This window comes from Phaenicophaeus curvirostris, unplaced genomic scaffold (genome assembly GCF_032191515.1).
Source record: "Phaenicophaeus curvirostris isolate KB17595 unplaced genomic scaffold, BPBGC_Pcur_1.0 scaffold_442, whole genome shotgun sequence".
Classification (NCBI taxonomy): domain Eukaryota; kingdom Metazoa; phylum Chordata; class Aves; order Cuculiformes; family Cuculidae; genus Phaenicophaeus; species Phaenicophaeus curvirostris.
The window spans coordinates 42639-67988 of NW_027207025.1; the positions used below are offsets into that span (position 1 = coordinate 42639).

General features: G+C 59.0%; 3 protein-coding genes across 3 annotated transcripts; 1 reads left to right on the plus strand and 2 right to left on the minus strand.

Annotated features, from left to right (window-relative positions):
- Positions 1-2138: 2138 nt before the first annotated feature.
- On the minus strand, positions 2139-6920 carry LOC138735098 (elongin-B-like). Its single transcript, XM_069882977.1, has 4 exons — positions 6853-6920; positions 5942-6076; positions 4518-4626; positions 2139-2348 (listed from the first exon to the last, which is right to left on the minus strand). The coding sequence occupies exons 1-4, from the start codon at positions 6853-6855 to the stop codon at positions 2236-2238; spliced, it is 360 nt and encodes a 119-aa protein (XP_069739078.1). The 5' UTR covers positions 6856-6920; the 3' UTR covers positions 2139-2235.
- A 146-nt stretch (positions 6921-7066) lies between these two features.
- Positions 7067-13344, plus strand: LOC138735101 (INO80 complex subunit E-like). Its single transcript, XM_069882981.1, has 7 exons — positions 7067-7172; positions 8362-8432; positions 8892-8944; positions 9640-9709; positions 9935-10004; positions 11159-11257; positions 11362-13344. The coding sequence occupies exons 1-7, from the start codon at positions 7077-7079 to the stop codon at positions 11509-11511; spliced, it is 609 nt and encodes a 202-aa protein (XP_069739082.1). The 5' UTR covers positions 7067-7076; the 3' UTR covers positions 11512-13344.
- Positions 13345-13816: 472 nt separating this feature from the next.
- On the minus strand, positions 13817-18261 carry LOC138735100 (myc-associated zinc finger protein-like). The gene is made up of 5 exons (XM_069882980.1): positions 18197-18261; positions 16439-17097; positions 16217-16280; positions 15235-15406; positions 13817-14000 (listed from the first exon to the last, which is right to left on the minus strand). The coding sequence occupies exons 1-5, from the start codon at positions 18230-18232 to the stop codon at positions 13909-13911; spliced, it is 1023 nt and encodes a 340-aa protein (XP_069739081.1). The 5' UTR covers positions 18233-18261; the 3' UTR covers positions 13817-13908.
- Between the last annotated feature and the right edge of the window lie 7089 nt (positions 18262-25350).

Sequence of the window (25350 nt, forward strand, 5' to 3'; positions counted from 1 at the left end):
TTAGTAGCCACCATCACCCCCTCAGCGACCCCCCCCGCCCCCTCACCGGCGGCCTCGGCCCCCAGGGCGTCCGCCGCGGCCCCCGCATCCCCCCCCGCCCCCTCGGTGGCCACCATCACCCCTTTAGTAGCCACCATCACCCCCTTAGTGGCCACTCCAGCCCCCTCGGCGGCCACCGCCGCCCCCCCACCGCTGACCCTTGACCCCAAGATGGCCGCCGCGGCCCCCCCGCCCTCCTCGGCCCCCCCCGGCCCCTCGGTGGCCCCCCCCGCCCCCTCGGTGGCCCCCCCCGCCCCCTCGGTGGCCACCGCTGACCCCGCCGCGACCCCGCTCCTCCTCCCCCCTCCCCCCCTCCCCCCCCGGGTCACCTGACCCGCGGCGCGCACGGCGGGGCGGGGCGCGGGGGGCGCCGTTTCCATGGCGACGGCGGCCGCGAGGGGCCCCGGGACGATGGGATGGCGGGAGCGCGCGCGCGCGCGGCGGCCGGGAGCGACCCCCCCCCTCCCCTCCCCTCCCCGGGCTGCGCGCGCAGCTCCCCCCCCCCCCGCCATTGGATGAGAGGAAGGGGGCGTGGCCACGGCCCATATAAGGCGAAGGGGGGCGTGGCCACAGCGGCACCGTGACCGTATATGGAAAGGGGGCGTGGCCACAGCGGACGCGGCCCCTATATAAGCGAGGCACATCCCATATAAGGCAGAGGGGGCGTGGCCACAGCTGGCACAGTCCATATAAGGTAAAGGGGCGTGGCCAGCGAGCAACGGGGATACTAAAAGGCGCGCGGCCCCCGACGGGCACATCCCATATAAGGCAAAAGGGGGCGTGGCCTGAGTGACTGCCCCCCCCCCTCCCCCGCCCCTCAGGGACCCCACAGGGACCCAGAGAGACCCATAAAGACCCCACAGAGACCTATAGCAACCCTATAGAGACCCGTAAGGACCTATAGTGACCCACAAGGACTCATAAAGACCCATAGCGACCCACAGGGACCTATAGGGACCCCATAGAGACCCATAGTGACCCACAGGGACCTATAGGGACCCCATAGAGGCCCACAACGACCCTATAGAGACCCATAAAGACCCCACAGAGACCTATAGCAGCCCTATAGAGACCCGTAAGGACCTATAGTGACCCACAGGGACCTATAGGGACCCCATAGAGACCCATAGTGACCCACAGGGACCTATAGGAAGCCCATAAAGGCCCACAACGACCCTATAGAGACCCATAAAGACCCACAGAGACCTATAGCAACCCCACAGAGACCCACAAGGACCTATAGCGACCCGCATGGACTCATAAAGACCCATAGCGACCCATAGGGACCTATAGGGACCCCATAGAGACCCATAGTGACCCACAGGGACCTATAGGGACCCCATAGAGACCCATAGTGACCCACAGGGACCTATAGGGACCCCACAGAGACCCATAGTGACCCACAGGCACCTATAGGGACCCCACAGAGACCCATAGTGACCCACAGGCACCTATAGGGACCCCACAGAGGCCCACAACGACCGCATAGAAACCCATAAAGACCCCACAGAGAGCTATAGCAACCCTATAGAGATCCATAAGGACCTATAGCGACCCACAGGAACTCATGAAGACCCATAGTGACCCACAGGGACCTATAGGGACCCCATAGAGACCCATAAAGACCCCACAGAGACCTACAGCAACCCCACAGAGACCCATAAGGACCTATAGCAACCCACACGGACTCATAAAGACCCACAGCGACCCACAGGGACCTATAGGAAACCCATAGCGACCCTCAGGGTCCTCATAGAGACGCACAATGACCCTATAGAGACCCACAGGGACCCCAAAGACCCATAAAGACCCCCAAGAACCACATAGAGACCCATAGAGACCCACAGGGACCTATAGCGGCCCTATAGAGACCAACAGGAACCCCATAGAGACCCTACATGGACCCTCAGGATCCACAAGGAACCCATAGCGACCCTATAGAGACCCATAAAGACCCCCCTGGGACCCACGGACACGGCTGCGACTCGCGGGGCTGCCCTGGGCTCTAAGCGTGTTTCGTGTCCCCGGTGGTTCCGTGTTCTCCCGTGTTCTAAGCGTGTCGCCGGTTCCCCCCTCCCCAAGCGTGTTCTCTCCCAGGCTCTAAGCGTGTTCTCTCCTTTATTCCCCGCGCCCCGAGCGTGTTCCCCGTTACTCCGCGCCGTGTTCCAGGCGTGTCCCACGCGTGTCGGGGCGTGTTCAGGACAGGGGGGGCTCCGGGGCGCCGCCGCCGCCCTCCTGGGGCTTCATCACGTCGGGGAGCTCGGGGGGCGACGAGAAGGGGTCGATGCGCAGCGCCTCGAAGCCGGACCCTGACGAAAGGGGGGCACCCCCTTCATTTTGACCCCAAGACCCCTCGTTCCACCCCAAAACCCCCTCGTTTCACCCCAAAACCCCCTCGTTCTGACCCCAAACCCTGTTTTGACTGCCAAAATCACTTATTTCGCCCCAAAACTCCCTTGTTTCACCCCAAACCCCTTTGTTTCACCCCCAAACCCCTTCATTTCACCCCAAAACCCCCTCGTTTCACCCCAAAACTTCCTTGTTTCACCCCAAAACCCTGTTTTGACTGCCAAAACCACTTATTTCACCCCAAAACCCCCTCGTTTCACCTCAAAACCCCCTCGTTTCACCTCAAAACCCCCTTGTTTCACCCCAAAACCCCCTTGTTTCACCCTAAAACCCCCTCATTTCAGCCCCAAACTCCCTTGTTCTGACCCCAAACCCTGTTTTGACTGCCAAAACCACTTATTTCACCCCAAAACTCCTTCGTTTCACCCCCAAACCCCCTCATTTCACCTAAAACCCCCCTTGTTCTGACCCCAAACCCTGTTTTGACTCCCAAACCCACTTATTTCACCCCAAAACTCCCTCGTTTCACCCCAAAACCCCCTTGTTCTGACCCCAAACCCTGTTTTGACTGCCAAAACCACTTATTTCACCCCAAAACTCCCTCGTTTCACCCCACACCCCTTTGTTTCACCCCAAAACCCCCTTGTTTCACCCCAAAACTCCCTTGTTTCACCCCAAACCCCTTTGTTTCACCCCAAAACCCCCTCGTTTCACCCCAAAATTTCCTTGTTTCACCCCAAAACCCTGTTTTGACTGCCAAAACCACTTATTTCACCCCAAAACCCCCTCGTTTCACCTCAAAACCCCCTTGTTTCACCCCAAAACCCCCTTGTTTCACCCCAAAACCCCCTCATTTCAGCCCCAAACCCCCTTGTTCTGACCCCAAACCCTGTTTTGACTGCCAAAACCACTTATTTCACCCAAAACCTCCTTCGTTTCACCCCCAAACCCCCTCATTTCACCCCAAACCCCCCTTGTTCTGACCCCAAACCCTGTTTTGACTGCCAAAACCACTTATTTCACCCCAAAACTCCCTCGTTTCACCCCCAAACCCCCTCATTTCACCCCAAACCCCCCTTGTTCTGACCCCAAACCCTGTTTTGACTCCCAAAACCACTTATTTTGCCCCAAAACTCCTTCGTTTCACCCCAAAACCCCCTTGTTCTGACCCCAAACCCTGTTTTGACTCCCAAAACCACTTATTTCACCCCAAAACTCCCTCGTTTCACCCCACACCCCTTTGTTTCACCCCAAAACCCCCTTGTTTCACCCCAAAACTCCCTTGTTTCACCCCAAACCCCTTTGTTTCACCCCAAAACCCCCTCGTTTCACCCCAAAATTTCCTTGTTTCACCCCAAAACCCTGTTTTGACTGCCAAAACCACTTATTTCACCCCAAAACCCCCTCGTTTCACCTCAAAACCCCCTTGTTTCACCCCAAAACCCCCTTGTTTCACCCCAAAACCCCCTTGTTTCAGCCCCAAACCCCCTTGTTCTGACCCCAAACCCTGTTTTGACTGCCAAAACCACTTATTTCACCCAAAAACTCCTTCGTTTCACCCCCAAACCCCCTCATTTCACCCCAAACCCCCCTTGTTCTGACCCCAAACCCTGTTTTGACTCCCAAAACCACTTATTTTGCCCCAAACCCCCCTTGTTTCACCCCAAAACCCCCTTGTTCTGACCCCAAACCCTGTTTTGACTCCCAAAACCACTTATTTTGCCCCAAAACCCCCTTGTTTCACCCCAAAACCCCCTCGTTCCACCCCAAACCCTGTTTTGACTGCCAAAACCACTTATTTCACCCCAAAACTCCCTCGTTTCACCCCAAAACCCCCTTCTTCTCACCCCAAACCCCATTTTGACTGCCAAAACCACTTATTTCACCCCAAAACCCCCTCATTTCACCCCAAAACCCCCTCATTTCACCCCAACCCCCCCTTCCAGCCCCCCCCAAACCTTATTTCCCCCCCAACCCCCCTCGTTTTGTCTCACCCCCCCCTCGTTTCACCCCGAAGCCCCCTTGTTTCCCCCCCAACCCCTTCGGCTTCACCCCCACACCCCCGTTTCCCGCCCCCCCCCGCCCCGTCGCCCCCCCAGACCCTCGGCTGTGGGGCAGGGCCCCCCGACCTGGGCAGCGCAGCGCCAGCCCCACGGTGGCCGGGGCCTGCGGCCGCGCCGTCTGGCTCGTGAAGCCGCAGTCGCCGAGGGTCTGAGCGTCCTCCAGCAGCTGCTCCTCCTGGGGGGCAGACCCACCGCGACCCATAGGGACCCACCGCGACCCATAGGGACCCACCGCGACCCATAGGGACCCACCGCGACCCATAGGGACCCATAGAGAACCACAGGGACCCATAGCGTGACCCACAGGGACCCACAGCGACTCATAGAGACCCATAGGGACCCACAGGGACCCATAGCGAGACCCACAGAGACCCATAGAGACCCACAGGGACCCATAGAGAACCACAGCGACCCATAGCGTGACCCATAGGGACCCATAGGGACCCACAGGGACCCATAGTGTGACCCACAGGGACCCACAGAGACCCATAGGGACCCACAGGGACCCATAGAGAACCACAGGGACCCATAGCATGACCCATAGGGACCCACAGCGACCCATAGGGACCCACAGGGACCCATAGCGAGACCCACAGAGACCCATAGCGAGACCCATAGGGACCCATAGAGAACCACAGCGACCCATAGAGTGACCCATAGGGACCCACAGCGACCCATAGGGACCCATAGAGACCCACAGGGACCCATAGCGAGACCCATAGGGACCTGTAGAGGCACAGGGACCCATAGCGTGACCCACAGGGACCCATAGAGAACCACAGAGACCCATAGCGAGACCCACAGGGACCCATAGGGACCCACAGCGACCCATAGAGAACCACAGGGACCCATAGCGTGACCCATACAGACCCATAGGGACCCACAGGGACCCACAGCGACCCATAGCGCGACCCACAGGGACCCATACAGAACCACAGGGACCCGTAGAGGCACAGGGACCCATAGCGTGACCCACAGGGACTCATAGGGACCCACAGCAACCCATAGCGAGACCCACAGGGACCCGTAGAGGCACAGGGACCCATAGCGAGACCCACAGCGACCCATAGGGACCCACAGAGAACCACAGGGACCCATAGAGAACCACAGCGACCCATAGCGTGACCCATAGGGACCCACAGAGAACCACAGGGACCTATAGCGTGACCCACAGGGACCCGTAGAGGCACAGGGACCCATAGCGTGACCCACAGCGACCCATAGGGACCCACAGCGACCCATAGGGACCCATAGGAATCCCATAGAGACCCCACAGGGACTCACAGGGACCCATAGCGACCCATAGAGACCCCATAAGGTCACAGCGAGACCCACAGAGACCTCGTAGGGACCCACAGGAACCCCAGCGCGACCCACAGGGACCCGTAGAGACTCCATAAGGTCCCATCGAGACCCATAGGGACCCAGAGAGAACTACAGGGACTCCCCACAGCGACCCCCAGGAATCCACAGGGACCCACGCGCCCCACCTTGTAGAGTCGCTGCTCCTCGGGCGGCCGCTTAAGGATCCCCTCCACGATGCGCTTCAGCTCCAGGACGGTGCTCGACTCCTTGGCGTCGGTGAAGATGGTCGTCTTGTGGCGCCGGATCATGAGGAACACATCCTGGGGGGCGCGGCCAGTCAGTTCGGGACCGTGGCTAGCGATTTTGGGGCCGTGGCTAGCGATTTTGGGGCCGTGGCTAGCGATTTGGAGGCACGGCTAGTGATGTGGAGGCGTGGCTAGGGAGCTTGGGACTGTGTTTAGTGGTTTGGGGGCTGTGGCTAGTGAGTGAGTAGTTTGGCTAGTGAGGCCAGGGGTGTGGCCAGCGAGTTAGGGGGCTGCACAGCCCCAGCCCTGCCCCACAGATCCACCTCCTGCCCCACAGCTGCCCCATAGATCCATGTTCTACCCCATAGATCCATGTCTCTGCCCCACAGATCCACATTCTGCCCCATAGATCCACGTCCTGCCCCACAGATCCATCTCCTGCCCCACAGAGCCACGTCCTGCCCCATAGATCCACGTCCTGCCCCACAGATCCACGTCCTGATCCACATTCTGCCCCATAGATCCACGTCCTGCCCCACAGACCCACATTCTGCCCCACAGATCCACATTCTGCCCCATAGATCCACGTCCTGCCCCACAGATCCACGTCCTGCCCCACAGATCCACGTCCTGCCCCACAGATCCATCTCCTGCCCCATAGATCCACGTCCTGCCCCACAGATCCATCTCCTGCCCCACAGATCCACGTCCTGCCCCATAGATCCACGTCCTGCCCCACAGATCCATCTCCTGCCCCACAGATCCAAACCTGCCCCACAGATCCGCCCCCAGCTGCCCCCCAGCCCCCCGTCCTGCCCCCCAACCCGCCCCGCAGCCCCCCCTGCCCTCACCATGGCGGCCGCTCCGTCCCCGCCGGGTCCGCCGCGATCCCAGCAGCCCCCGCGGCGAGGGAGGGGGCGGGGCGTGGCGGGAACGGCGCGTGCGCGCAGACACAACAACCCCGCCATACTGGGAAGGTCGCGCCGCCCCGCGGGCGCTATTATCGGGAAGGTCGGCGCGGGGGTGGCGCCATCTTGGGAAGGGCGGCTTCCGCCCCACGTGACCCGCCGGGGTGATGGCGGCGCTGAACGGGGCCGGGGAGGCTGAGGGCGGCGGCGGCTGCAAACGGCGCTACCGGGCGCTGAAGCGGCGCCTCAGGCTGCTGCTCTACGTGAGGGGAGGGGGAACGAGGGGAAAAGGGGAAAAGATGGGGCGAAGGAGGGGAGAAAATGGGGCAAAAGGGGGAAAAATGGGTTGGAAGTAGGGAAATGAGGGGAAAGGGGGCGAAAATGAGGGGAAAGGGAGGCGAAAATGAGGGAAAAGGGGGCAAAAATGAGGGAAAAGGGGGAAAAAATGAGGGAAAAGGGGCAATGATGGGGTGGAAGAGGAAAAAATGGGTTGAAAGGGGGTAAAAATGAGTGAAAAGGGGGCAAAAATGAGGGAAGGGGGCAAGGATGGGTTGGAAGAGGGAAAAATGAGGGAAAAGGGGGCAAAAATGAGGGAAAAGGGGGCAGTGATGGGGTGGAAGAGGGAAAAATGGGTTGAAAGTGGGTAAAAATGAGGGAAAAGGGGGCAAAAATGAGGGAAGGGGGCAAGGATGGGTCGAAAGGGGGCAAAAATGAGGGAAAAGGGGGCAAAAATGAGGGAAAAGGGGGCAACGATGAGGTGGAAGAGGGAAAAATGAGGGAAAGGGGGCAAAAATGAGGGAAAAGGGGGCAAAAATGAGGGAAAAGGGGGCAACGATGGGGTGGAAGAGGGAAAAATGAGGGAAAAGGGGGCAATGATGGGGTGGAAGAGGGAAAAATGGGTCGAAAGGGGGCAAAAATGAGGTAAAAAAGGGAAAATGGGGGGAAAAAAGGCAAAAAGGAGGAAAATCTGGTGAAAATGGGGTGAAGAGCAGAAAAAGATGGGGCAGAAGAGGGGTAAAAGTGAAAAAGGGCAAAGATGAGGTGAAAGGGAGCAAAGAAAGGGCGAAAAGGGGTAAAAGCAGAGCGAGATGGAGCAAAGACGTGGCAAAAAGGGGTGAAAAGTGAAAAAAATTGTCAAAAAGCAGCAAAAATGGGGTTGTTGCCCGTTTTCACCACATTTTTTTTTCCCTTTCACCCCATCTTTCTCCTTTTTCACCCAGTTTTTGCCCTCTTCTGGCAATTTTCATCCCATTTTTGCCCTTTTTCACCCCGTTTTTGTCTTTTCTGCCCGCTCCTCCCCTTCCTCGCTCTCAATTTTGCACTTTCCACCCCATTTCGCTCCTGGTGGGGGGGTATGAGGGGGTTTTACCCACAGTGGACTGGGGAGGGACCCCAAAATCGGGGCTGGGGAGTTTTGGGGGGTGCTGATCGTCCCCCTTTTCCTACCCCCAGGAGCAGGAATGCTTCCAGGAGGAGCTGCGCCGTGCTCAGCGCAAACTCCTGAAGGTCTCAAGGGATAAAAGGTACCAAAAACCACACAAAATACCCCAAAAAAAGCCACTCACTGACCTACCACCTACAGCCCCTCAAATTCCAGCCCCGCAGCCCCCCAAAAACACCTCCTAACCCCACCCAGAGCCCCCGCGAACCACCTCGTACCTTCCAGCCCCCCAAAAAACCTCTGAAGCCCCCAGATCCCCCCCAAAACACCTCTTACCCCCCGCAGAGCCCCTCAAAACTCATCTTACCCCCCGAGGGCCTCCCAAAAACACTTCTTAACCCCCCCCGAGCTCCCCAAAACCAACGCCTCACACTCCAGCACCCCAAAACCCCCCTCACAGCCCCCTGAAAACGCTTTAACCCCACACACGGTGCCCCAAAAACCTCTCTGAACCCCTCAGAGCCCCCCAAAATCATCTCTTTCCCCCCACAAAAGGCCCCCAAATCCCTGGGGGTCCCTCACACCCTCTTTTTCCCCCCAGTTTTCTCCTGGACCGGCTGCTCCAGTACGAGAACGTGGATGATGACTCCTCTGGTAACGAACTCGTTAAACTGCCTCCATTTTGGGGTAGAATCCCTGAATTTTGGGGCAAACCCCAGATTTTTTTTTGAGCGAAAAATCAGAAATTTGAGGTAAAACCCTGAAATTCAAGGTAAACCCCAAAATTTTGGGTTGGAACCCCCTAAATTCTGTGGTGGAATCCCTGAGTTTTTGGGGTAACGCCCGGAATTTTGGGGTATAATCCAGAATTCTGTGGTAAACCCCGTTTACGGGGGGTAAAAAGAGTTTTGGTGTAAAATAAAGGGTGTTTTGGGGTGGGGAGAACCCAAACTTTTGCGTAAAAACCCAAGTTTTTGAGCAAAACCCAGAATTTTGGGGTGAAAGGAAACATTTTGGTTGAGAAGCTCTGAATTTCGGGGTAGATGCTCTGAAGTTTTGGGTAAAACCCAGAATCTTGAGTTAAAAGCTATTTTGGGGTAAATAATGAGCATTTTGAGGCGGGGAACGTGGAATTTTGAGGCGAAACCAGCTGTTTTAGGCAAAACATTCTCGATTTTGTGGAGAAAAACGGTACGGAAAGGGGAAATTTGAGTTATTTTAGGGAAAAACGCAGCGGTTCGTGGAAAAAAACGGGTGTTTGGGGAGAAATATGATTGTGGGGGGTGGAGACAACAGGGCAGCGTCCCTGGGTGGTGAGTTTTAACCGTTTTCGCCTGGTTTTGCCTCAGATTCGGAGGCGACGGCGTCGTCTGAGAACAGCGACGGGGAGGGCGCGAAGGAGACGCCGCCTGCCAAGAGGTAAGATGGCGGCCGCCAGCATCAAAGATGGCCGCCCTCCCCTATGGCGCTGGGTCCGCGCCCCCTAAAATGGGGGCTGCCAGCACTTAAGATGGCCGCCAGTGGGGGTGGGTGGGGTCACAAAATGGCGGCGGGCGCTGCCATCACCCAAGATGGCGCCCGCCAGGCCCCGCCCCCACACGGTGTCAATCTCTTTCTCTGTCTCTTTCTCTACCCCCCTTGCAGGCGCCGCTCGGCCTCCCCGCCCCCCCCCGGACCCGCCGCCCCCCCCCGGGCCCCCCCGGCGCCCTTCGCGGTGAGAGACCCCATAGAGACCCCACAGAGACCCATAGAGACCCCGTAGAGACCCTGTACAGATCCCTAGAGACCCTACAGCCCCATAGAGACCCCATAGAGACCCTACAGCCCCGTAGAGACCCCTAAAGACCCCATAGAGACCCCTGGAGACCCATAGAGACCCATAGAGACCCGTAGGGACCCCATAGTGACCCATAGAGACCCCATAGAGACCTTACAGCCTCATAGCAACCCCATAGAGACCTTACAGCCCCACAGAGCCCCATAGAGACCCCATAGCGACCCTACGGCCCCATAGAGACCCCATAGAGATTCTACAGCCCCATAGCGGCCCCATAGAGACCCTACAGCCCCATAGCGGCCCCATAGAGACCCCATAGAGGCCCTGCAGCCCCATAGAGACCCCATAGAGACCCTACAGTCCCACAGAAACCCAATAGAGACCCACAGAGGACCCCATAGAGACCCCATAGAGACCCTACAGCCCCATAGCAACCCCATAGAGACCCCATAGAGACCTTACAGCCCCATAGCAACCCCATAGAGACCCCATAGAGACCCTACAGCCCCATAGCAACCCCATAGAGACCCCATAGAGACCTTACAGCCCCATAGCAACCCCATAGAGACCCCATAGAGATCCTACAGTCCCATAGAGACCCCATAGAGACCCTATAGCGAGCCTACAGCCCCATAGAGACTCCATAGAGATTCTGCAGCCCCACAGAGACCCCATAGTGATTCTACAGCCCCATAGCGACCCCATAGAGACCCCATAGAGATTCTACAGCCCCATAACAGCCCCATAGAGACCCCATAGCGACCCTACAGTCCCACAGAAACCCGATAGAGACCCACAGAGAACCCCATAGAGACCCTACAGCCCCATAGCAACCCGATAGAGACCCCATAGAGATCCTACAGCCCCATAGTGACCCCATAGAGACCCATAGACGCTCATAGAGACCCATAGGGACCAATACAGTCACATGGCCTGCTCCATAGCCTCACCCCCTACCCCATAACCACCCCCTAGCCCCACTCCCTGCCCCACAGCCACCCCCCAGCCCCATAACCACCACCCCCCCCCATACAGGCCCCCCCGTAGCCCTGCCCCGCGGCGAGGGGGCCCCACTGACGCCCTCCCCCCAGGTGGGGTCCCCCCCCTTCTCCCCGTTCCCCGCGGAGACCCGGCCTGCCCGGCCCCGGCCCGGCCCCGCGCGGCGCCACCGCGGCTCCCGGCGACCCACGGTAACTTGGGGGGGCACTTGGGGGGCTGGGGGGGGGCACTGGTGGGTCTGGGGGGGCGCGTTCGGAGCCGCGTGGGTCACCGGTGGGTCCCCCGTGGGTCGCAGGCGGCCCTGGCGCCCCCCGAGCCGCCCCCCACGCTGCCGCGGCGCCTCCTGAGCGACGGCCCCGAGGGCAGCGACGGAGACGGCGGCGACGGCGACAACGAGGACGACGACAACGGCGACGACGAGCTCGTTATCGACATCCCCGAGTGAGCCCCTCGTTAGCGACATCCCCGAGTGAGCGGCCGGCGGGGGAGCCGCTGATCGATCGAGGGAGGGATCCGCCATCCTGAGCGATCGGTTGAGTGAGTGGCGGCCCTGAGTGATTGGTTGATGGATTGAGTGATTGATTGAGTGATTGATAGCTGTGATTGATTGAGTGATTGATTGAGTGATGGATTGATTGATTGACAGCCTCGAGTGATTGATTGAGTGATTGACAGCTCGAAGTGATCGATTCAGTGATCAATTGAGTGATTGACAGCCCTGAGTGATTGCTTGATTAATTGAGTGATTGAGTGATCAATTGAGAGATTGACAGCCCTGAGTGATCGATTGAGTGATGGATTGAGTGGTTGACAGCCCTGAGTGATTGTTTGATTGAATGATTGATTCAGTGATCAATAGAGTGATTGACAGCCCTGAGTGATCAATTGATTGATTGATTGACAGCCCTGAGTGATCGACTGAGTGATCGATTGAGTGATGGATTGAGTGGTTGACAGCCCTGAGTGATTGCTTGATTGAGTGATTGATTCAGTGATCAATTAAGTGATTGACAGCCCTGAGTGATTGTTTGATTGAATGATTGATTCAGTGATCAATAGAGTGATTGACAGCCCCGAGTGATTGGTTGATGAATTGAGTGATTGATTGAGTGATTGACAGAGTGATTGACAGCTCTAAGTGATCGATTGAGTGATGAATTGATTGACAGCCCTGAGTGATTGATTAACTGAGTGATTAACTGAGTGATTGACAGCCCTGAGTGATCGATTGATTGAGTGATTGACAGCCCTGAGTGATTGCTTGATTAATCGAGCGATTGATTCAGTGATCAATTGAGTGATCAACAGCCCCGAGTGATGCATTGAGTGATTGATTGAGTGATCGATTGATTGATTGTCAGCCCCAAGTGATGGACTGAGTGATCGATCGACAGTCCAAAGTGATTGATTAGAGTGATTGGCAGCCCCGAGTGACTGATTGATTCATTGATTGATTCATTCCCCTTCCCTGAGGGGTTTAAGGGACGGGTGGACGAGGCGCTGAGGGACACGGGTTATTGATCGATGGGAATGGTTGGACTCATTGATCCTGGAGGAGTTTTCCAACCTGGTGATCCTGTGATCAGCAGCCCTGAGCGATCGATTGAGTGATTGATGAGTGATCGACAGCCCCAGGTAATTAGTTGATTGAGTGATCAATGCCCTGAGACAATGGAGACGACGATGATCGATTGAGTGATTGATGAGTGATTGAGTGACAGCCCCAAAGCAATTGATCAGCGATCGATTGATCTACTGAGTGATCAGCAGCCCCAGAGCAATTGATTAGCAATCGATTGATTGATTGATGCGCGATCGATGGGCGCTGGCTCAGCTGGAGAAGGGGATTTGGGGGAAAAAAACCCGTTTCTGGTGAGAAAATGTCATTTTGGGGAAAAAATGGTGTCTAGAAGGGAAAAAAAGCATTTTTGTGTGGAAAAAACCTGAATTTTGGGGGAGAAAATGTAAAAATGGGGGGAAAAAAGATGGTTTTGGTGGAAAAATGGTGTTTTTGGGGTGAAAATGATTGGAATTCTGAGAGGGGAAAAACTTGGGAGGGAAATTGGGGAGGAAAAGCGCAATTTGGGAGGAAAAAAGAAGAATTTTGGGAAAACTCAGCGGCTCTTTGGGGAAAAACCATTAGTATTTGGGGAAAAGGGATGGGATTTCTGAAAAACGAATTTTTGAGAGAAACCCCTGGAATTTTGAGGGAAACGTGGGGGAGACGGAAGGTTTTTTTGGGGAAAATGGGATTTTGGGGGAAAACTTTGTGGATTGAGGAGGGAAAAAGGGAGGGACGGGTGGGAAAAAGGTGGATTTTGAGGAAAACTTTACAATTTTGTGGAGAAAACACGCAGCGTGGGAGGGAAAAAGTTGCAATTTTGTTCAAATGTGGGAAAATTGGGGAGAAAAACCTTATTTTGAGGGAAAAAATCTAGAAATTAGGGGGGGAGGGTGGATTTTCCCGCCAAGCGGAGGGGGCGTGGCCTCCCCAACCACGTGGTTCCCTGTGAGTCCCACGTGCTCATTCATAAAATCGAGGCCCCGCCCCTTACGCCCCACGTGACCTCCCCAAGCCCCGCCCCCTCCATTCATAAAACCTGGAGCTGCAGTGGGCATTGAGGGTCTTTATTGGCCCCCGTAGGCCCCGCCCCCTTTCTATGGGGCAGGGGGCGAGGTGGGGGGGGACGACACGCGCCGTGGGGCAGGGCCGGGGGGCGCTCCTGGATCCGTGGGGCTGGGGGGTGAGGGTCCTCGACGCCGCGGCGCTCCCGGATCCGTGGGGTTAGGGACGAGGGTCCTCGACGCCGTGGGTCGCGCCGTGGGTCGCGCCGTGGGTCGCTCACCAGGCGGGGCCGGCGCTGGGCGCCCCCTCGAGGGGCAGCGCGGGGGCCGGGGGCGCGGGGGCCGCCATGGGGCAGGGCTCGGACGAGCCTGGGGGCGGCCGCGTGACCCACAGCGACCCATAACCACCCCTCCCTGCCCCACAGCGACCCATAACCGCCCCTCCCTGCCCCACAGCGACCCATAACCGCCCCCCCGCCCTGCCCCACAGCGACCCATAACCACCCCCCCGCCCTGCCCCATAGCGACCAAGAGAGACCCCATAACCGCCCCTCCCTGCCCCACAGCGCCCTCCCCCACACACGCTATGGGGCAGCTCCCCTCCCCAAGGCTCTATGGGGCAGGATCCCTGTGCTATGGGGCAGGGGCTCTATTTGGCAGGACCCCAGGCTCTATGGGGCAGGATCCCCGTGCTATGGGGCAGGACCCCAGGCTCTATGGGGCAGGGGCTCTATGGGGCAGGATCCCAAAGCTCTATGGGGCAGGATCCCAAAGCTCTATGGGGCAAGATCCCAGGCTCTATGGGGCAGGACCCCAAAGCTCTATGGGGCAGGACCCCAGGCTCTATGGGGCAGGATCCCAGGTGCTATGGGGCAGGATCCCAGGCTCCCTGGGGCAGGACCCCAGGCTCTATGGGGCAGGATCGCAAGGCTCTATAGGGCAGGATCCCAAAGCTCTATGGGGCAGGATCCTAGGCCCTATGGGGCAGGATCCCAAAGCTCTATGGGGCAGGATCCCAGGCTCTATGGGGCAGGATCCCAGGCTCTATGGGGCAGGATCCCAAAGCTCTATGGGGCAGGATCCTAGGCCCTATGGGGCAGGATCCCAAAGCTCTATGGGGCAGGATCCTAGGCCCTATGGGGCAGGATCCCAAAGCTCTATGGGGCAGGATCCCAGGCTCTATGGGGCAGGATCCCAAGCTCTATGGGGCAGGACCCCAGGCTCTATGGGGCAGGATCCCAGGCTCTATGGGGCAGGATCCCAGGCTCTATGGGGCAGGATCCTAGGCCCTATGGGGCAGGATCCCAAAGCTCTATGGGGCAGGACCCCAGGCTCTATGGGGCAGGATCCCAAAGCTCTATAGGGCAGGATCCCAAAGCTCTATGGGGCAGGATCCTAGGCCCTATGGGGCAGGATCCCAAAGCTCTATGGGGCAGGATCCCAAAGCTCTATGGGGCAGGACCCCAGGCTCTATGGGGCAGGATCCTCTGCCCCATAGAGCCGTGCCCCGTAGAGCCCGGGAGCTCATCCCAGCACCCCAGCGCCGTATCCCTGCCCCCCGGCGTGGCAGAGCACCCCGTTCCGCGCCCCCCCGGCCCCCCACCTTTGTCGCAGAGGGCGCAGGCGTGGCCGGGGCGCTGCCCGTGCACCTTCATGTGGTCGGCGATGTAGGCGGCGCTCAGCAGCTTCCCGCACACGTGGCACGGCACCTTCTCCTCGTGCCGCACGGCGTGCGCCCGCAGGCGGTCCTTGGTGGCGAAGGCGGCCTCGCACGTCTGGGGGGGGGCGGAGACGGGGAGCCGTGGGGCGCTACGGGGGCTCTGGGGGGTCCCTATAGGTCTCTACGGGGCCCTGTGGGGTCCTTATAGGTCTTTACGGGTCTCTACAGGTCCCTGTGGGGTCCCTATAGGTCTCTATGGGTCCCTGTGGGGTCCCTATAGGTCTTTATGGGTCTCTGTGAGTCCCTGTGGAGTCCCTATAGGTCACTATAGGTCCCTGTGGGGTCCCTATAGGTCTCTATGGATCCCTGTGGGGTCCCTGTAGGGTCCCTATGGAGTCCCTATAGGCCTTTATGGGTCTCTCTGGGGCCCTGTGGAGTCCCTATAGGTCTTTATGGATCCCTGTGGAGTCCCTACAGGTCTCTATGGGTCTCTACAGGTCCCTGTGGGGTCCCTATAGGTCTCTGTGGGTCTCTACGGGTCCATGTGGGGTCTCTATGGGTCCCTGTGGGTCGCTATGGATCCCTGTGGAGTCCCTATAGGTCTTTATGGGTCCATGTGGGGTCCCTATGGGTCCCTGTGGAGTCCCTATAGGTCTTCAAGGGTCTCTATGGGTTCCTGTGGAGTCCCTATAGGTCTCTATCGGTCTCTACGGGTCTATGTGGGGTCCCTATAGGTCTCTGTGGGGTCCCTATAGGCCTTTATGGGTCTCTGTGGGTCCCTGTGGAGTCCCTATAGGTCGCTATGGGTCCCTGTGGGGTCCCTATGGGTCTCTATGGATCCCTGTGGGGTCCCTATAGGTCTTCACGGTCTCTATGGGGTCCCTATAGGTCTCTACGGGTCCGTACGGGCCCCTGTGGGTCTCACCTGGCACTTGAAGGGCCGCTCCGTGCTGTGCACCTGCCTCACGTGGCTGTTGAGGTGGTCGGGCCTGGGGGGGGGAACATCCCGCTGCTCCCAGTGCTCCCAGTTCAGACCAGTCACCCCCCACCCGCCCAGTCCCTCACTGGGAGAGGCTCTTCCCGCAGTGGCTGCAGCCGTAGGGCCCCCCAGTCCCTCCCAGTGCCCCCCATTCCCCCACCCCCTCACCGGGAGAAGCTCTTCCCACAGTGGCTGCAGCCGTAGGGCTTGTGGACGGCGCCGTCGTGGCAGCGCACGTGGTAGCTCATGCGGTCCTTGCGCTTGAAGCGCTGCTGGCACACGGGGCACTGGTAGGGCTTCTCGTCCGAGTGCGACAGCTTGTGCCGGTTGAGGTGGTAGACGTCGCGGAAAGCTTTGCCGCACATCTCGCACGCGTGGCTCTTGCGAGCTCTCTTCGGCAGCGCCGACGAGGCCGAGGGCGACGCCGCCGCCGCCGCCTCCGCCGCCAGCCCGGAGACGCTCAGCAGGCTGAGAGGAACCATCGTGGGCATCTTCATGGGCGCCGGGCGCGGCGGGCGGGCGCCGCTGTGGATGGCCTCGTGCCGGCGCAGGTTGTAGCCGTTCTTGAACTCCTTGGCGCACAGCGAGCAGATGTAGGGCCCTTTGCTCTTGGATTTGCGCGGCGGCTCCGGCGGCGCCGGAGGAGGAGGAGGAGGTGGCGGAGGAGGTGGTGGTGGTGGTGGAGGAGCCGGGACGGCATCGGGCGCGGCCGGAGGGGGCTTGAGCGCGGCGGCGTCCACCGTGGTGGCATCCGGCGGCGTGGGGAGAACCGGGAGGAGCTCCACCTGCAGCGGCTCCGCGGACGGGGCCGGAGGCGGCGCGGCCGCCTGGAGGGGACACGGTCACCGGGGACACCAGAACCAGCAGCTCCGGCACTCGCGGTGGCACCAGGGACACCAGTGTCACCAGAACCAGCAGCTCCGGGGCCACCAGTATCACCAGAACTAGCAGCTCCGGCACTCACGGTGGCACCAGGGACACCAGTGTCACCAGAACCAGCAGCTCCGGGGCCACCAGTGTCACCAGAACCAGCAGCTCCGGCACTCGCGGTGGCACCAGGGCCACCAGTGTCACCAGAACCAGCAGCTCCGGGGCCACTAGTGTCACCAGAACCAGCAGCTCCAGCACTCGTGGTGGCACCAGGGCCACCAGTGTCACCAGAACCAGCAGCTCCGGGGCCACCAGCGTCACCAGAACCAGCAGCTCCAACACTCGTGGTGGCATCGGAGCCACTAGCGTCACCGGAACCAGCAGCTCCGGCACTCGTGGTGGCACCAGGGCCACCAGTGTCACCAGAACCAGCAGCTCCAGGGCCACCAGTATCACCAGAACCAGCAGCTCCAGCACTCGTGGTGGCTCCAGGGACGCCGTCTCTGCCCCCCAGTACCACCAGTGCCCCCAGTATCACCCCTGTGAGCATCACCAGCTCTCCCAGTGCTCCCATTATGGCCAGTGTAACCCCGTCTCCATCCTCCAGTGCTCCCACTATCACCAGTAGGACACTGTCTCTGGCCCACAGTGCCACCAGTGCCTCAAGTACCCTCATTGTGAGTATCACCAGTGCTCCCAGTATGGCCAGTACAACACTGTCTCCATCCTCAGTGCCACCAGTGCCCCCAGTATCCCCACTATGAGCATCTCCAGCACCCCCAGTGCTCCCAGTACGGCCAGTACAACGCCGTCTCCATCCTCCAGCGCCCCCAGTATCCCCACTATGAGCATCACCAGCGCTCCCAGTCCGGCCCCCTGAGCATGCGCGCCGCGGCCCCCATCCCCTCCAGTCCCCCCAGCGCTCCCAGTCCCCCGCTGTTCCCGCCCTCCCAGCTTTCCCAGTACCCCCCCCCACCCCTAACCCCCCCCTCCCCCCCTCCGCCCCCCCCCCCCATCCCCCGTTCCCGCCCCCGCCCCTCCCCCCCGGGGCGGTACCTGGAAGATGAAGCTGCTCCAGTTCGCGGGGTCCATGGCGGGGCCGGAGGGGGCGGTGGGACTAAGGGGGGGGGTGGGGTGGGTGAGGGGTGGGGGGGGGGTGGGGGGCGGGGGGCGAGCCGGGAAGGGGAGGGGGGAGGGGAGGGGCGGGGGGGGGCGCGCGCGCAGAGCGAGGGGAGGAGGAGGAGGGGGGGGGAGGGGAGGGAGGAGGGAGGGGGGGGGGGTGGGGAGCGGCCTGAGCCCCCGCCCTGCGCGCGAGCCCCTCCCCGCCCCGAATGGCGCCGCGCCCCGCGCTGCCCCCGCCTTTATATAGCGGGGGGGGGGGGGGGGGGGGTGTGTGTGTCACGTGACGCGGGACACGCCCCCTCCGGCCGCCGCGCGCCGCTCGGGCCACGTGACCTTCCGCTCACAATAACCAGCCCTCCCCCCCCCCCCCCCCCACTTCTTCCCGCGCGCGCGCCCCCCCCGCTAAAGGCGCGGACGGGATCACGTGATCGGAGGGACACGCCCCCCCCCGCCGCCGCGCGCCGCTCGGGCCACGTGACCTTCCGCTCCAACCCCCTCACGCGAATCACGTGACCCGCGTTTAAAGGGGGGGTGGGTCATGTGACGCACGGGATGGACACGCCCCCTCCCGCCGCTCGCACCACGTGACCCACACCCCCGCGCGCGCCCCCCCCGCCTTTTATAAGGGCGGAGAGGTCACGTGGCCAAAGGGAGGGACACGCCCCTCCCGCGCTCGCATCACGTGACCCCACGCGCTTTCCCGCCATTTTTTCCAGCCCAGGCGCCCGCCGCCATTTTGTCACGAGGCGGCGGCCATTTTGTGTCACGAGAGCCCATCTCGACCCCCCCCCCACCCCATTTCTGCACCTTTCTGCACCCCCCTGGCGAACGGCGGGGGGGTTCGGGGGGGATTCATGATTATTGTGATCAGCTTATAGAATGTTCCTTCCCCTCAGAGCGCTGGGCCCCCTCCCTGAGGGCTCCTCGCGCACAGAACCACCCCCATCCCCACACAACCAAACTTCAAACTCAAAACCAGCTTAAAACACAACTTAAACTCAAAGACAAAACATTCACCACTTCACGATTGCCGCTGACACGCGTCTCCTTAACGCCCGTTCTCACAGGGGCCTCTACAGCCCTTAAGGGAATTCGAGGACCCCTCTTGGATCCCCACGACCCCTTCATAGACCCCCCCAAAAGCGCTAAGGGACGCGCTGAACACTGACCCCCCCGACCATTCTGGAGTCCCCAGGGCCCTTCTAAATGCCCCCAGACCCTTCTAGAGCCCCTCGCGTTTCTTCTAAGTGCCACCAGACTGTTCTAGAACCCCTCGTGTCCCTTCTAAAAGCCCCCAGACCGATTGAGAGCACTCCAGGGCTCTTCTAAAGGCCCCCAGACCCTTCTAGAGAAACTCAAGACCCTTCTAAAGGACCCCAAACCCTTTTAGAGAACCCCAGACCCTTCTAAAGGCCCCCAGACCATTCTAGAGTCCCTCACATCCCTTCTAAGGGTCCCCAGGCCATTCTAGAGCCCCCAGGGCCATTCTAAAGGCCCCAAGACCCTTCTACAGCCCCTCACGTCCCTCCTGTAAGCCCCTAGAACCTTCTAGAGTACTCCAGAGCCCTTCTAAAGGCCCCCAGACCCTTCTAGAGCTCCCCAGGGCCCTTCTAAAGGCACGCAGACCCTTCTAGAGCCCTTTATGTCCTTTCTAAAGGCCCCCAGACCCTTCTAGAGCAATCCAGAGCCCTTCTACAGGCCCTCAGGCTCTTCTAAAGCACCCCTGAGCCCTTCTAAAAGCCCCTAGACCCTTCTAGAGACTCCAGAGCCCTTCTAAAGGACCCCAGACCCTTCTAGAGTCCCTCATGCCCCTTCTAAGGGCCCCTAGACCCTTCTAGGGCCCTCCAAAGCAATTCTAAAGGCTCCCAAACCCTTCTTGAGCCTCCCTGAGCCCTTCTGAAGGCCCCCAAACTATTCTAGAGCCCCTCTCACCCCTTCTAAGGGCCCCCAGACTCTTCTAGAGCCCCCCAGAGCCCTTCTAAAGGACACCAGACCCTTCTAGAGCCCTTTATGTCCCTTCTTAAGGACCCCGACCCTTCTAGAGCCCTCCAGAGCCCATCTAAAGGCCTCCAGATCCTTCTAGAGCCCCTCTGGACAATTCTAAAGGCTCCTAGACCCTTCTAGAGCCCCCCAGGCCCATTTTAAAGGCCCCCAGACCCTTCTAGAGGGCTCCAGAGTCCTTCTAAAGGCCCCCAGACCCTTCTAGAGTGCCTTTGGACCCTTCTTTAAGGCCCCCAGACACTTCTAGAGCACCTGACGTCCCTTCTAAGGGCCACCAGACCCTTCTAGAGTCCTCCAGGGTGCTTCTAAATGCCCCCAGACTCTTCTAGAGCCCCCCTGAGCCCTTCTAAAAGCCCCCAGACCCATCTAGATTGCCTCTTGACCCTTCTTAATGCCCCCAGACCATTCTAGAGCCCCTCACATTCCTTCTAAAGGCCCCCAGACCCTTCTAGAGCTCTGCAGAGCTTTTCTAAAAGCACCCAGACCCTTCTAGAGCTTCCCAGGGAGCCTCTAAAGGCCCCCAGACCCTTCTAGAGCCCCCCCGAGCCCTTCTAAAGGCCCCCAGACACTTCTAGAGACTCCCAGAGCCCTTCTAAAGGCCCCCAGACCATTCTTGATCCCCTCATGTCCCTTCTTAAAGCCCCCAGACCCTTCTAGATCCACACAGGGCCCTTCTAAAGCCTCCCAGATCCTTCTAGAACCCCTCAATGCCTTTCTAAAGGCCCCCAAACCATTCTAGAGCCCAAGAAGGCCCATCTGAAGGCCCCCAGACCCTTCTAGAGCCCCCCTGAGCCCTTCTGAAGGCCCCAGACACTTCTAGAGCCCCCCCCCCGGAGCCCTTCTAAACGCCTCCAGACCCTTCTAGAGCTCCCCAGGCCCATTCTGAAGGCTCCCAGACCTTTCTAGAGGCCCCCAGAGCCCTTCTAAAGGCCCCCAGACACTTCTACAGCGCCTCTGGACCCTTCTTAAGGCCCCAAGACCCTTCAAGAGCAACTGACGTCCATTCTAAAGGCCCCCAGACCGTTCTAGAGCCCCCCAGGGTGCTTCTAAAGGCTCCCAGACCCTTCGGGAGCCCTCCAGAGCCCTTCTAAAGGCCCCCTAACCCTTCTAGAGCCCCCCTGAGCCCTTCTAAAAGCCCCAAGAACCATCTAGATTGCCTCTTGACCCTTCTTAATGCCACCAGACCATTCTAGAGCCCCTCACGTTCCTTCTAAGGGCCCCCAGACCCTTCTAGAGTTCTGCAGAGCCTTTCTAAAAGCACCCAGACCCTTCTAGATCCCCCTGAGCCCATCTAAAGATCTCCAGACCTTTCTAGAGCACCTCCGGACTATTCTAAAGGCCCTCAGACCCTTCTAGAGGACCACAAAGTCCTTCTAAAGACCCTCAGACCTTTCTAGAGCCCGCCAGGTCCCTTCTAAAGGCCCCCAGACACTTCTAGAGCCCCCCAGGGACCATCTAAAGGCTCCCAGACCCTCCTAGAGCACCTGACGTCCCTTCTAAGGGCCCCCAGACCCTTCTAGAGCATCTCACGTCCCTTCTAAAAGCCCCCAGACTTTTCTAGAGTCCCCCAGGGTGCTTCTAAAGGCCCCCAGACCCTTCGAGAGCCACCCAGAGCCCTTCTAAAGGCCCCCAGACTATTCTACGTGTCCTCTGGACCCTTTTTAAGCCCCCCAGACCCTTCTAAAGCCCCCACGAGCCCCTCTAAAGGCCCCCAGACCCTTCTAGAGCCCCTCAGTGCCCTTCTAAAGGCCCCCAGACCCTTCTAGAGCGCCTCTGGACCCTTCTTAAGGCCCCCAGACCCTTCTAGAGGCCCCCAGATTCCTTCTTGAGGCCGCCAGACTCCTTCTAAAGTCGCTCAGACCGTTCTACAGCCCGCCAGAGACCTTCTAAATGCCCCCAGACACTTCTAGAGCACCTGACATTCCTTTCTAAGGGCCCCCAGACCATTTTAGAGCCCCCCAGGGTTCTTCTAAAGGCTTGCAGATCCTTCTAGAGCCCCCCAGGGTGCTTTTAAAGGCCCCCAGATTCTTCTAGAGCCCTCCAGAGCCCTTCTAAAGGCCCCCAAACCATTCTAGAGCCCAAGAAGGCCCATCTGAAGCCCCCCAGTCCCTTCTAGAGCACTCCTGAGCCCTTCTGAAGGCCCCAGACACATTTAGAGCTCCCCAGGCCCATTCTAAAGGCCCCTAGACCTTTCTAGAGGCACCCAGAGTACTTCTGAAGTCCCCCAGACCCTTGTAGAGCCCCCCCAGAGCTCTTCTATAGGCCCCCAGGCACTTCTAGAGTCCACCTGAATCCTTCTAAAGGCCTCCAGACCATTCTAGAGCACCTCTTGACCCTTATTAATGCCCCCAGACCATTCTAGAGCCCCTCATGTTTTTTCAAAGGGCCCCCAGACCCTTCTAGAGCCCTGTAGAGCCTTTCTAAAAGCACCCAGGCACTTCTAGAGCCCCCAGGCCCTTCTAAAGGCCCCCAGAAACTTCTAGAGCCCCCTAGAGCCCTTCTAAAGGCCCCCAGACCATTCTTGAGCCCCTCATGTCCCTTCTTAAAGCCCCCAGACCCTTCTAGATCCACACAGGGCCCTTCTAAAGCCTCCCAGATCCTTCTAAAGCTCCCCAATGCCTTTCTAAAGGCCCCCAAACCATTCTAGAGCCCAAGAAGGCACATCTGAAGGCCCCCAGACCCCTTCTAAAGGCCTCCAGACCCTTCTGGGGACCCTCTGGACCATTCTAAAGGCCCCTAGACCCTTCTAAAGCTCCCCAGGCCCATTCTGAAGGCCCCCAGACCTTTCTAGAGGCCCCCAGAGCCCTTCTAAAGGCCCCCAGACCCTTCTAGAGCACCTGACGTCCCTTCTAAGGGCCCCTAGACCCTTCTAGAGCCCCCCCAGGGTGCTTCTAAAGCCCCCCAGACTCTTCTAGAGCCCTCCAGAGCCCTTCTAAAGCCCCCCTGACGCTTCTAGAGCCCCCCCCGAGCCTTTCTAAAGGCCCCCAAACCATTCTAGAGCCCAAGAAGGCCCATCTGAAGGCCCCCAGACCCTTCTAGAGCCTTCCAGAGCCCTTCTAAAGGCCCCCAGACACATCTAGAGCACCCCCCAGCCCTTCTAAAGGCCTGCAGACCCGTCTAGAGCCCCCCCGGCTCATTCTAAAAGACCCCAGACCCTTCAAGAGGCCCCCAGATTCCTTCTAAAGGCCCTCAGACCTTTCTAGAGCCCACCAGGTCCCTTCTAAAGGCTCCCAGACCTCTCTAGAGCCCCCCAGGGACCATCTAAAGGCCCCCAGACCCTCCTAGAGCACCTGACGTCCCTTCTCAGGGCCCCCAGACCCTTCTAGAGCCTCTCACGTCCCTTCTAAAAGCCCCCAGACCTTTCTAGAGTCCCCCAGGGTGCTTCTAAAGGCCCCCAGACCCTTCGAGAGCCACCCAGAGCCCTTCTAAAGGCCCCCAGACCCTTCTACATGTTCTCTGGACCCTTTTTAAGCCCCCCCGACCCTTCTAGATGCCTTACGAGCCCCTCTAAAGGCCCCCAGCCCCTTCTAGAGCCCCTCAGGGCCATTCTCTATGCCCCCAGACCCTTCTAGAGCCCCCCAGAGCCCTTTTTATAGCCCCAAGACCCATCTAGATCGCCTCTTGACCCTTCTTAATGCCCCCAGACCATTCTAGAGCCCCTCATGTTCCTTCTAAGGGCCCCCAGACCCTTCTAGTGCCCTGCAGAGCCTTTCAAAAAGCACCCAGGCCCTTCTAGAGCCCCCCATGGACCCTCTATAAGGCCCCAAGACACTTCTAGAGCCCCCCCAGGGCCACTCTAAATGCCCCCAGACCATTCTAGAGCTCCTTATGTCCCTTCTTTAAGTCTCCAGACTCTTCCTGAGCAATTCAGAGCCCTTCTAAAGGCCCCCAGGCCATTCTGGGTCCCCCAGAAGGGACATGAGGGGCTCTAGAACGGTCTGAGGGCCCTTAGAAGAAACATGAGGGGCTCTAGAAGGGTCTGGGTGTTTTAAAAAGGGTCCAGAGGAGCTCTAAAAGGGTCTGAGAGCATTTAGAAGGGACCTTATGGGCTCTAGAATGGTTAGGGGACTTTTAGAAGGGTCCTGGGGGGCTCTAGAAGGGTCTGGGGGCTTTTAGAAGGGATGTAAGAAGCTCTAGAAGGGTCTGGGGTCCTTTAGAAGGTCTCTGGGGGGCTCTAGAAGGGTCTGGGGGCCTTTAGAATGGTCCAGAAGGGCTCTAGAAGGGTCTTGGCGCTTTTAGAATGTCCCTGGGGTGCTCTAGAAGGGTCTGGGGGCTTTCAGAAGGGACGTGAGAAGCTCTAGAAGAGTCTGGGGGCCTTTAGAAGGGTTCTGGGGGGCTCTAGAGGAGTCTGGGTGCCTTTAGAATGGTTCTAGGGGGCTCTAGAATTGTCTGGGTGCATTTAGAAAGGTTCTGAGGACCTCTAGTAGGGTCTGGGGGCATTAAGAAGTGTTCAGAGGCACCCTAGAAGGGTCAGAGGGCTTTTAGAAGGGCCCTCGTAGGCTCTAGAAGGGTCTGGGGGCCTTTAGAATTGTCCAGAAGGCCTCTAGAAGGGTCTGGGAGCCTTTAGAAGCGTCCCAAGGGGCTCTAGAATAGTCTGGGGGCTTTCAGAAGGGACATGAGAAGCTCTAGTAGGGTCTGGGGGCTTTTAGAAAGAACATGAGGGGCTCTAGAACGGTCTGAGGGCCCTTAGAAGAAACATGAAGGTCTCTAGAGGGGTCTGGGGGCCTTTAGAAGGGCTCGTGGGGGCTCTAGAAGGGTCTGGGTGCCTATAGAAGGGCCCTGGGAGGCTCAGGAAGTGTCTGGAGTCCTTTAAAAAGGCCCTGGGGGCTCTAGGAGGGTCTGGGGGAATTTAGAATGGCCCCGGGGGGGCTCTAGAAGGGTCTGGGGGCGTTTAGAAAGGACATGAGGGACTCTAGAACAGTCTGAGGGCCCTTAGAAGAAACATGAGGGGCTCTAGAAGGGTCTGGGGGTTTTTAAAAGGGTCTGAGGGCATTTAGAAGGGACCTTATGGGCTCTAGAATGGTTTGGGGACTTTTAGAAGGATCCTGGTAGGCTCTAGAAGGGTCTGGGGGCTATAGAAGGGACAT

What these genes read in the sequence shown, in the direction of transcription:
- LOC138735098 (XM_069882977.1), bottom strand. An exon ending in AGGAGCAGCGACTCTACAAG is followed by an intron (nt 4,627 to 5,941) that starts GTGGGGCGCGTG and finishes TCTGCCCCCCAG; the next exon opens with GAGGAGCAGCTGCTGGAGGA. An exon ending in GCTGGCGCTGCGCTGCCCAG is followed by an intron (nt 2,349 to 4,517) that starts GTCGGGGGGCCC and finishes CCCTTTCGTCAG; the next exon opens with GGTCCGGCTTCGAGGCGCTG.
- LOC138735101 (XM_069882981.1), top strand. Translation starts at nt 7,077, where the DNA reads ATGGCGGCGCTGAACGGGGCCGGGGAGGCTGAGGGCGGCGGCGGCTGC. An exon ending in AAGGTCTCAAGGGATAAAAG is followed by an intron (nt 8,433 to 8,891) that starts GTACCAAAAACC and finishes TTTTCCCCCCAG; the next exon opens with TTTTCTCCTGGACCGGCTGC. An exon ending in CGTGGATGATGACTCCTCTG is followed by an intron (nt 8,945 to 9,639) that starts GTAACGAACTCG and finishes GTTTTGCCTCAG; the next exon opens with ATTCGGAGGCGACGGCGTCG.
- LOC138735100 (XM_069882980.1), bottom strand. Translation starts at nt 18,232, where the DNA reads ATGGACCCCGCGAACTGGAGCAGCTTCATCTTCCAG. An exon ending in GGAGCAGCTTCATCTTCCAG is followed by an intron (nt 17,098 to 18,196) that starts GTACCGCCCCGG and finishes TGTCCCCTCCAG; the next exon opens with GCGGCCGCGCCGCCTCCGGC. An exon ending in AGCGGCCCTTCAAGTGCCAG is followed by an intron (nt 15,407 to 16,216) that starts GTGAGACCCACA and finishes GCCCCCCCCCAG; the next exon opens with ACGTGCGAGGCCGCCTTCGC.